We start from the raw sequence: 11,143 nt of genomic DNA, 5'->3' as shown, positions 1-11,143 counted from the left end.
TTTAAAAGATATTCCAGTTTGATTTTTCTCACGTGATGTAACTCAGCCCCCCTGTGCATCTTCAAATCGCGTCAAAATGGTCTATATGTTTAGTGCTACGTTAGTGCTGGTTTGTGCTGTTGAAAGAAATGTTTTTGATACTTTACTTTTTAAGTAATTAATACAACTTAATTTTGCCCTCTTGTTATGCAACACAGCCCACCGTCAACCTAGCGGCAAAATGGTCTCTATCGTTTGTGCCAGGTTTGTGCTGTCTTGTATTCTTGTTACTCGATCGTTGCGTTCTCGTCATTTCAGGTTGTGTTCATTGTATTTCTCCGTGCTACGTATGTTCATTGTTTACTCGTGTTTCTGACCTCGGACTGAACCTGTGTGCCCTATTTGGATTATGTTTGCTTACCTGTGTACCGTATCCTGCCAGTAAACGTTTGTTCTTTATTCAACTACTGAGTTCTGAGTCGTGCATTTAAGTTCTGCACATCACCTTCAATTCTTAACAACTATAGTTTTTAAGTTAATGTTAAAGCTTTATTATGCCCACGTTTGACCTCACCAGCCCACAGTCCACTTTGAAATCTCAAAATAGGCTCTATCGTTTGTTCCGTCAAAATAATTGATTGTTCCCCAATCATCACATTTGTATGTCCTGTTTATATGAGGTGTTTGCTTGTTTTTTGTGCGTTATTTTCAAATACATTTGAGTTTGGTTCACTTCAGTCTGGTTTTGATTTAGATGTAATATTCTTTATTAGCCACTTGTCACGGTATCTGCTGTAAGTAGCAGGGTCATGAGATGAAACACAAACAAATAGATGCACAGAATGTGCACTCAGCCAGAGCAGCAGGCAACCATACCACTGTACCACTTGACCGGCAAAGCAGAAGAAACTGCCTATATCTATTTTTACCACTTTTCACTCGCCACAGGAAGTTTTTTTTTTTTTTTTTTGTATAGGTAAGACCTTGTGAGACAGTGTTTGAACAATTAAAATACAACCTCATGACATCGACGCATCAATTCTTAATAGGACTATTCAAATCAAGGCTTTACCAAATACAAATTTAAGTCACTTAAAAACTATAGTTGTTAAGAATTGAAGGTGATGTGCAGAACTTAAATGCACGACTCAGAACTCAGTAGGCCTAGTTGAATAAAGAACAAACGTTTACTGGCAGGATACGGTACACAGGTAAGCAAACATAATCCAAATAGGGCACACAGGTTCAGTCCGAGGTCAGAAACACGAGTAAACAATGAACATACGTAGCACGGAGAAATACAATGAACACAACCTGAAATGACGAGAACGCAACGAGTAACAAGAATACAAGACAGCACAAACCTGGCACAAACGATAGAGACCATTTTGCCGCTAGGTTGACGGTGGGCTGTGTTGCATAACAAGAGGGCAAAATTAAGTTGTATTAATTACTTAAAAAGTAAAGTATCAAAAACATTTATTTTAACAGCACAAACCAGCACTAACGTAGCACTAAACATAGAGACCATTTTGACGCGATTTGAAGATGCACAGGGGGGCTGAGTTACATCACGTGAGAAAAATCAAACTGGAATATCTTTTAAACTGTAGTGGCACAAACATTTATTTTGACTGCACAAACCAGCACAAACGTAGCACTAACGATAGAGACCATTTTGACACGATTTTTTAGCGTTCTAGGGGTGATGGTTGCATAACAAGTGGACTGTTTACATAACAAGAAGGGAAAATAAAGTTGTATTAATTACTTAAAAAGTAAAGTATCAAAAACGTTTCTTTTAACAGCACAAACCAGCACTAACGTAGCACTAAACATAGAGACAATTTTGACGCGATTTGAAGATGGAGGGGGGGCTGAGTGACGTCACGTGAGAAAAATCAAACTGGAATACCTTTTAAACTATAGTTGCACAAATATTTATTTTGACTGCACAAACCAGCACAAACGTAGCACTAACGATAGAGACCATTTTGACGCGATTTGAAGGAGGACGGGGGGCTGAGTGACGTCATGTGTGAAAAATCAAACGGGAAAAACTAAGAAACCATAATAGCAAAACAATTTCTTTTGACGGCACAAACCAGCACAAACGTAGCACTAACGTTTGGGACTATTTTGATGAGATTTGGGCGTGAACGGGGGGCTGGGTGACGTCACATGCCAGAAAATGCAATTTTGAATTACTCAAAATCCTTACCAGCACAAACGATCATTTTTACGGCACAAACCAGCACAAACCTAGCACAAACGAACAGCAGTGTTATTTTAATATTTTGAATGAGACGGGGGGCCAACTTCACACAGGTCCTGTACCAAGGTTCCAGACAGTAAGTAGACCTACTTCCAAAATTATCAACATCGAGTAGCCGAGTCAAGTGATGACGCTCTTTGATAGATTTATGAATTCTATTTCGTTTTTTAGTAAATGTATAAATATATACCATAACACTAAGGTGAGCATTTCAGATACAATATTGCTTTTTATAAGGCTCCTATACAACAACGGTAATAATTGCAGTTTGTCTGTTCTGGGCAACAATAGAACAATGGCGTCCATGGATGCCTTCGTGAAAGAGGACCCGCACCCCAAGTAGATATAAAGAGCTCAAAATTAGGTAAAGAAAAAAATAATTCTTATTTTCAAGGGATTAAACACTAATTAAAACATACTTATGAATGTTATATTCCATTTCTGCCAACTCAGGTTCACTACAGACCACTCAATTCTACACACTGGATCTTTAATGTTAGTGGAATAAAGCAATTTATTTCATGAACAGAGGCCTATTGCCACGTCGTAGAGTAGCCTACAAGTTAAACGTAATCCCTTTGTTGAACCTGGATTTATAAAAGCGAACCACAAATTGATCCAAAGCTTTATATGAGCGACGTTGAGCGTTGCTCACAGCATCTGCTCTTCCACCTGTGATCATTTGTCAGTAACCGCGACGACGGAAGACACAAGCAGGAACAGCATAACGAATCACACGCGGTCCCAACGTAATGTTGGCTACTTTTCATGTAAGCCCACAATACTTTTAAGATAAAGATTAAAATCCAGCTATAGATTTAAAAAAGAAAGTAACGCAAAACGTCTTCTGTCTTGCGGAGAATGGCTGACAACATTTCGATAGCCACTCGTTCGTTTTTGAAAACTTCGAAATACTTCGACAGTTAACAACGTGTCCTCCATGTCTCGAAGTTAAGGTAGGTGAACCGTTAGCCGTCCACACTAACAGCCGTTCTCCTTCTCGTCCATGCTAGAGCTGGAGCTGCGGCGGCTGCTGCTGTCGGAGTGGTCCGGGGAACCGGAAGACAGCAGCGTCTCGCTCGGAGCGACTGACGACAAGATGCTGTCCTTCGCGTTGTCCGATTTGGAGGCGCGGTAAGGATCTCCAGAATCTGAATGAATCGGGTCGAAGGATATGGTGCCGTTGTTCAGGTCCAGCGTAGTGGGCGGTGACATGTCAGGGGTGGGGCTATGGTGGTATAGGTCGGAGGGGCACTCGCCGCCCAGCAGGGGCTCTTGTTTGATGGCCCTGGCCATCAGCTCCGAGGTGCACAGGGAGGACGGGGACGTCACCACTGCGAGGCCATGAGCTCGGGCCTGCATTTCCAACTCCTAAACCAACATGGCAACATTAATTTAAGAATAAGCTGTTGAAAGCCCAGCCCATTGAAGAGTTAAACATGAATCTCAAACTCTTACAATTAAGTCATTTAACAGAAGGTTGTATTCCAAATATGATTATCTTTTCATATACGGGGACATAATGAGCATGCTTGCGTTTTGATTTAACCCAAACCCCATCAGCTGGGACTCAACCTAACCACTAGAACAGAGTTTTTGCAATAGTTAAAGGCTTCAATGTTTTACTATCGTCTCCATTTGGTGCTTGGTGACCTCATATGGAACAAACCAGAGCCAATTAGACGCTGCAGTCTGTGTGGTCTAATTCCACAGTTCGGTTCCTATGGTGACTGCTAAGTGAAACATGTAGGCCCAGTGTGTTCTGTTCTGTTTTCGGGAGTTAACAGACCTGAATGCGTAGCATCAGGTGACGGTTAGCATGCTCCAGCCTCCTCTGCCTTAACTCCAGCTCTTTGGCACGCTGCTGCTCCCGCTGCAGCTTACGAATGTAGTCGACTGAGGCTTTGAGAATAGTTCCCTTATTCCAGCGCATGTCCCTGGGGGTAACAGAGAAGAAATGGTCCCTCAGTGTGGAGTCAGCTGAGTAGCATGACGACATCTCTGTCTGGACCGCCACAGGGGACCAGTTACCCTGATTACACTCTATGGACTTTTAGGAGAGAAGTGTTTAAAAATAAAGTCATTGGATAATGATTGACTGGGTATATAGACGGACAGACATGCATGCAGACAAGAGAGAAAGACTGGATTACATATGGCACATGGTGATTGCTTAATATTAATACTTACGGGTCATTTGACTTAGGAATTAATGTTCCCAATTCTTTGATCCTATCGTTGATATTAAACCGCCGCCTGCGTTCAACTGTAGATTGAATTAATAAAAATAACATTGTTATTGGTGTTAATATGCTAGATTATAGACTGTACATATTTTTTAAGAAAAACCTTAATTTTCTCTAAAGTGTCCACGACAGGGCTAAACTGATGCAATACGAAACTCTGTTGTTTATGGTTCTCATTAGACATACATAATGGCTGGCCAAACATTTGAAACAATGTCTAAATATGAACTAAAGCTATCATACAACATATTTGTTTAGCTATAATCAACATTTACAAAACCAGAATTTCTATTCAAACTTACTAAGGTTATGATTGTCCTTCTTCTGTCTCTCCTTTGCCAGAGCTCGTACCTCAGCCTCTGTGAAATGCAAATGTACTTAGGCCTCAGAACCAGAAATCTTGTAGATTCTAAAATGTATACACCACCATTTAAATTACTCTAGTTTGTTGAACTGGATTGGGTGATAAGGAGATAATGAGATGAAAAAAACCATACTTTGTTATAATTTGTGTGCCTTCTGGTGCCGTTTTCATAACAAATATGGAATAGTTTCTTAACTTTGTGTTTATTTCACTTCAAACCACTGTCGTGCTGGCTCATATTGTGCGCAGTTTGTGGAATTACAAAGGTTTCTTTATTCAAAATGATAATAGCTTGCATACAGTCTGAGAAATAAAGACAAACATTTCCTTTATTCAGTGTTCTTTGCTTACCTACTGGATAGCCTTCTTGCCTTTGGTAGTTTTCATACTGGCTGCATGGCCCAGGCTTCTCCAGCATGTGCATCATGCCAGGGCCTGGACCAACTATTTGGAAAATAACGTGTTTAATACTACTGTTTGCATTTCGATAAGGTAAAATGGGTTAAGTGTCGGTTTAAATCTTATGTAATTCCTAATTTTTCCTTTTCAAATAAAATGCTCATCGGCAAATACATCCTAGGTCTTCACTATGGACTTTTAATTAGTGCAGAAATGGTATATCACCTGTGTATTCCCTTTTAATGTTGGACATACTGGAAGAGCATGAGTTGTTGATTCCTTGGCTGCTATACATGTCCAGAAGGTTGCCAGACACTGGGAGCTACACACAAACATAATCAATAAAAATGTATTGCAGAAATATCTTTAAGATATGTTGGAGGTATTGCACAATGTTTCGAATTAGGTACATAACCGAATTACCGTGTTCAAAATCTGGACTCCAGAATCCATAAGGCCGAGGATGTCCTCATTATAACTTGTTTCCAAGCTAATAATATCGTCAATAACATCATCCATCTATAAAAAGAATACAGTCCATTTAATTAATGACACAAACATTCATGAAAAAAAAGATGAAATTATCTTAAAAGAAACGCCATGTTCAGTGCATGATTAAGTGGACAACCGTCTAACTCTTGGGCCTAGTGGCAGTTGTACCTCTTTCTCACAGTTGGAGCTGAGAGTGAGCAGGGCCATGGGGCTGTTGGGGGCGCTGCTGGCCGGCCCAGGGGGCATGCCTCGTTCCGGGGTTTGGCTAGGGCACTGGCTACCCGTTTTCCCACCGAGGGTGGAGGAGAGATACTGCCTCACCTGTTGCCTCTGGGCCTGCTGGATCTGGTACTTAGTTGGGCTCTCCAGGTGGGACGGCACCTAGAAAAGTCAGAAGAACTATTAAGGACAAAGAGGAAATAGTTTCAAATAGTAAGGTTTCTTGTGTCGTTTCATGGAGCCAACCATGTAGGGCTTTTCAAATGACTTAAGATCCCTGAGAAGAATCTCTCAGATAACTCTATCATCAATGCAACAAAAAAAGAGAAATTGTATGGATGTATTGACAGAATCAGAATCCGTTCTTCACAAAGAATCTTAGAAAGTTCATTAATAAAATAATCCAGTTTTATATATATAGCTTTGAACTTTGTCTTTAGTTTAAATATACATAAAGTTGAACAATATGTTAATACAATCATAGAATATTGCTTATTTTAACAATGCAATTTGGAAATCAGTAAATATTTGTGAAAATTCAAACAGAATGTAAAGGGATCTCAAGCTCATCCCAATACTATTGCAAACACATTTGAATCCATATCAGACTATTATATCTGAACTTCAGCAACAACTTCAATGTAGCATAAAAATAAACAGAGCTCAAACTTAGTTGCTCCCTTTAGAAGTTAAATGTAAGACCAAAAGCAGCAAAACACCATTAAGCTCAGTAATCATCATTGTCTTATCTATTCATCATCAGCGAAGAATCTTACCTGATAATGGTTGTATTCAAGCATCTCCAACATAATTATTGTATATAATTATTTTTGTTGAAATCTTTTACTGTTTAGAAAAAATTGTGGAAAATAGTCCTTTTGCGATGTTATTTGAATGAGCCGTCAACCAGTTAGCATGTGCAAATAAGAGGAGTCATTGGTCCTGCTTAATTTATCATGGAGTTAAGGCTCATTAGTTATGCAAGTTATGAGTAGGGAGGAGGATGGTTAAACTCATCCTCCCACTGTTTTGTTGTTCCAGCTAAACTATGAATTTATGCCTTTATAGAGTTCATTTGACGTCACCACACCGCACAAAGACCCCTTTCTGCTGGAAGGCCAACTGCCTGCAAACTGGAGCCCGCCTTAGGCTAACTAACGTTTCATCTTTAGTTATGCTCATCTAGAATAAAACATTATTTGTCCTGAGAACCATGGTTACAATCAACACCACTGTTCCTACTCAAACTGGCCCCTGCAGAAATTGAAACTGCTAAAATATCTAGTTTTGGACTTGTATTTTCAAAGGTTAATCCAGATTCCAACTAAATTAATATGATGCAAGATTTGCTATGAAACAGAATTTCCAGGGGTGGTAATCATATTCCGGCTATAAAGAAATTTGTAGGCATTTATTTAAGCCGTTCCGAAAAATTTAATGTTTCTAGATTAGCAGCAATTTCATGTTATTCAGAGGGAAATTAAACCAAATGTTTTGATTTGTGTGTATATAATATGTATATTGTATCTACATTACCCAAGGCTAGTACAAAGTATGTTGCTAAACATTGTGTTAAAGGAAGTGCTCTCTGATATTTTCTAATTTAAGAGTACTGCTTCATACACTCGTTTGCAACATCGGCAACACCACAGGCATGCTAACAGAATGTTAGCAGTATGTAGGATGCAGACTCCCATCCATGCTTGTTAAAAAAACGCGCCCCTCCTAGCTGCAAGAATTCAAACCCAGCTTTGCCAAATAGAAGCGCTACAGTCATGCAATACCAAATATATAAAAAATCCCTCAGACAGCTATGTCTCTCAAATTGAGTACTTGTTTCGTCTCTCTAATCTTTTTTTATATATATTTAATGTTTCCTAAACCAATCAATTTGATTTAACGATTTAACAAAGTATGTGTGTTTGATGCATAAAAGCAGTTCTCAACTGCTTGACTTGTTATTAATAGTTTGTTCATAAAATAGTGAAGGAAATTGTGTGGCACTCTGGGAAATAAGTGTTGTCTAATGTGAAAAACATTGTCTAATGTGTAAAGAAGACTAATCTGAATTAAATTGTCTCTGAATGAGCTATTGAGATTAGGAAGAAAAAAAGGGTGAATATTAGGGTAAAACGTCAAACAGAATACGTCCATTGAGGATTTAATCTGTATAATGTGTGGGTTCCTTGTGTCTGAAACAAACAAATATAACTTCTTAACAATGTAGTCCTTTTTTTGTGATTTTAGTTTCCGTAACCCCTCAAACTCAGTTCACTACAGTGTTCTGTCTGGGGCATAATATCCACTTAACCTGGTAGGACGGCATCCTGTGACTTTTCAACTGTTAGGAAGCAATACACATCCTGAGATTAAACTAATGTCTTTAAGAGTAAATAAACCATTGATTACATTTTTAGAATCTGACAAATGGAGAACACACATTGAACCGTCCAAAATGGCTGGGATTCTTTTCTGTGGAAACAAACTCGAAAGTTGTACAACACACATATGAAGCAGCAGTCTTATATAAGAAAAGAGTAGTACAACATCCATGTTCTGCATGATATCTGAGCCTTGGCTGTGACGTAGCTTTGGAGCAGGCCGCAAATCATGTTGAATGATAATTGCAAGGGCTAGGAATTTACGGCATGGTAATGTTTCAGAATCATTTGCAATGACATCACCCCTGCGTTATATTGATTGATGACTGGTGACGTTAATGCTAAGCACACCACTTGATACTGCTTCCATCTAGATGAGAACCTGTCAATTGTAATTGAATCAATAGATTGAATGCAGCGTATGCTACCTCCGGAGTCGTCTTTGTTAACCCATGTCTATCTCCTGTACGACCTTTCCCACCTGTCTATACAGAGATAACATCTTTCTCTGCATCGCAATCCCAAATTGACCTGTTTTCAATTTGGGATTTAAAGGGAGATTCAAAATGCGTGTGTGCTAACAGTGCTATTTTAAGCAAGAGGGATTTTTTTTTATGTGTTTTATAGCGCAATTAAAATATCTATTGATCCTCCCCCCTCATAAAATTATCCATAACAAGTGGCTCCTTGTAGATCTCTCAATGATGGCTCATGTGAGGATCCAAAGCTTCCAAGTGGTTCTCGTCGTATTCACGTCAACGGCTGGCATGAACCTCGTGTGACACCGTCACAAACGTGAACACTTTTGCATACAAGTTGCCCTTCGGCTTGACAGAACCTTCACGGATGAGCCAAAGAATGAGTTTGTTGTGCCCATGTACCAGAGTGTCTCTTTGTCTCTCATACCGCGCTGTGGCCTTTTCCTTCAGCTAAACCTGTGGGTAATTTCTTACCAGGGACTCGACTCCTCCCAGATTCCCTCAGCATGACATTAACTAAGGCTTTATTCAAGGGGTATTTGTGAGACGGTTTACCACCTTTTTCAGAGCGTAGCGCAGGGTGGTGGTTTTCCCGAGCCATCCCTTGGGGGAAGATAGTTTCTTGACCCCTGTTTTAGAAACTTAACTTCATGCTACTTAACCACTTCTAAGTTCTTTTTTTTTCTTTCCCTTCCAACCTAGTTAATCTTTTTTTTTTACCGAAAGGGCATATCTGCCGAATGAGGTTACGATACGCTACATTTTGATATAATCAATTCACATATTCAATCCAATGTAGTTTTTAGCTGTGACACAAAATAGGGAAACATTCATTCAGTGCGTTTACATGGGACAGCTAGATCGGATTAAGCCTTAGGCCTATACCGATTTTGCTACTCGAACGGACCGAGCAATTATCCAAACGTACATGGCCTTTGAAGGGGACATATTATACCACCAGGTGTTAGTGTGATTAGCCTTACAAGCCGTTTCGAAAATCTGCCCCATATGATATCACTAGTGGTCGTGTCCACCTAGATCTGTGTTGGATAGATCAGTCTACCAGCCTACCCAGTGGACTGAGGTAAACGTTGCTCATATAACTTTTTTATATTACTGTCCCAGACTAAAATAAATAACCATTCATAACTTTTCAATAATAATTTCGATTTTATAAAGAGAGAGACTAAATGAAATAATGAGATGCATGTATATGGAAAGTCAAAAGCGACAGAACAGTAACGGGTGGAAAACTACAACATAATTAATTTATAAATGGAAACCTTTAACTGTAAAATAAGCTTTAAAATGTGAGCCGTGATATAGTATGGCAAAGGCACTATAAAGGTAATGCAATATGAATTAGTCACATATTTGGAATTGCAACACGCAGTCAAACCAGTCCATAGATAAACTCTGCAATTATATATAAATATGCATTTACTTTACATATTCTATGCATAGCTAGGGGTAGCCAGCATGGGGCCCGCGGGCACCTGGTCGCCCACAGGGACCGTGTGAGTCGCCCGCAGATAGTTGTCATTATGTAACTGTTCTGCGCGTTATAATGAGAGATGTTGTATATGAAATGCCCCACCCACCTTAGCGATATACTAAATGTATCCAGGAAGCCTAACCGTCGGAGGAGGGTATTAAATAAACCGATGCTCAGACGCAGCTGCACCACTCTGCATCCACCCACAATGTAGCATTATACAATAAGTTCTCGAAAAGCTAACCTTTGCAGTCAACTTGCCCAGACTGAGCTTGATATGTCCAAACAAACCGCGCCGTTGGCCCTCTTTTCTCTTATGGGGGACTTATTTCAGTAACAATGATACATAGATTACTATGTTGTTGATCAAATAGGAAAAATTACTACGTTAAAATCTAGTTTTGGGTTCACTGTCTCTTCAACGTTATGTCACATTGCGTAAAGTGGTATCGGGTGGTATTGGAGAAGTTTTACGAGTACATGAGCACAGTATCGGGCCCAATACTGGCATGGTCTTAATATAGCACTAGTCACCATGGATTCACAATTGTGTTGATGTTCTTTTTGCATCAATAACACTTGCATTGATGTAGATTTGAACAGCCTGGAACATCATCTATTCAATAATATTTTTATGTTTTTATGTTCATAAATGTTAAAATGTATAAATATTATTATTATAGATTTTGAAACAGCCTGGAACATCATCTATTACATATTATTTTAATGTTTTCATGTTCATAAATGTATAAATATTCTTATTCTTTTTAATATTAAAAGTGAACTGTGTTAACTATGTAGTAAGTAACCCTTC

At 39.1% G+C, this 11,143-nt stretch overlaps 1 protein-coding gene across 1 annotated transcript; it reads right to left on the bottom strand.

The window, feature by feature from the left end:
• Positions 1-2,249: 2,249 nt before the first annotated feature.
• Positions 2,250-6,966, bottom strand: mitfa (melanocyte inducing transcription factor a). The gene is made up of 9 exons (XM_030375690.1): positions 6,751-6,966; positions 5,924-6,136; positions 5,687-5,782; positions 5,489-5,585; positions 5,216-5,308; positions 4,803-4,859; positions 4,445-4,520; positions 4,044-4,191; positions 2,250-3,625 (listed from the first exon to the last, which is right to left on the bottom strand). Exons 1-9 carry the CDS (start codon positions 6,781-6,783, stop codon positions 3,236-3,238), a joined length of 1,203 nt encoding a protein of 400 aa, XP_030231550.1. The 5' UTR covers positions 6,784-6,966; the 3' UTR covers positions 2,250-3,235.
• Between the last annotated feature and the right edge of the window lie 4,177 nt (positions 6,967-11,143).

This window comes from Gadus morhua, chromosome 13 (genome assembly GCF_902167405.1).
Source record: "Gadus morhua chromosome 13, gadMor3.0, whole genome shotgun sequence".
NCBI lineage: Eukaryota > Metazoa > Chordata > Actinopteri > Gadiformes > Gadidae > Gadus > Gadus morhua.
The sequence above is the reverse complement of the archived record's forward strand: the minus strand, read 5'-3'. Positions and strand labels throughout refer to the sequence as shown.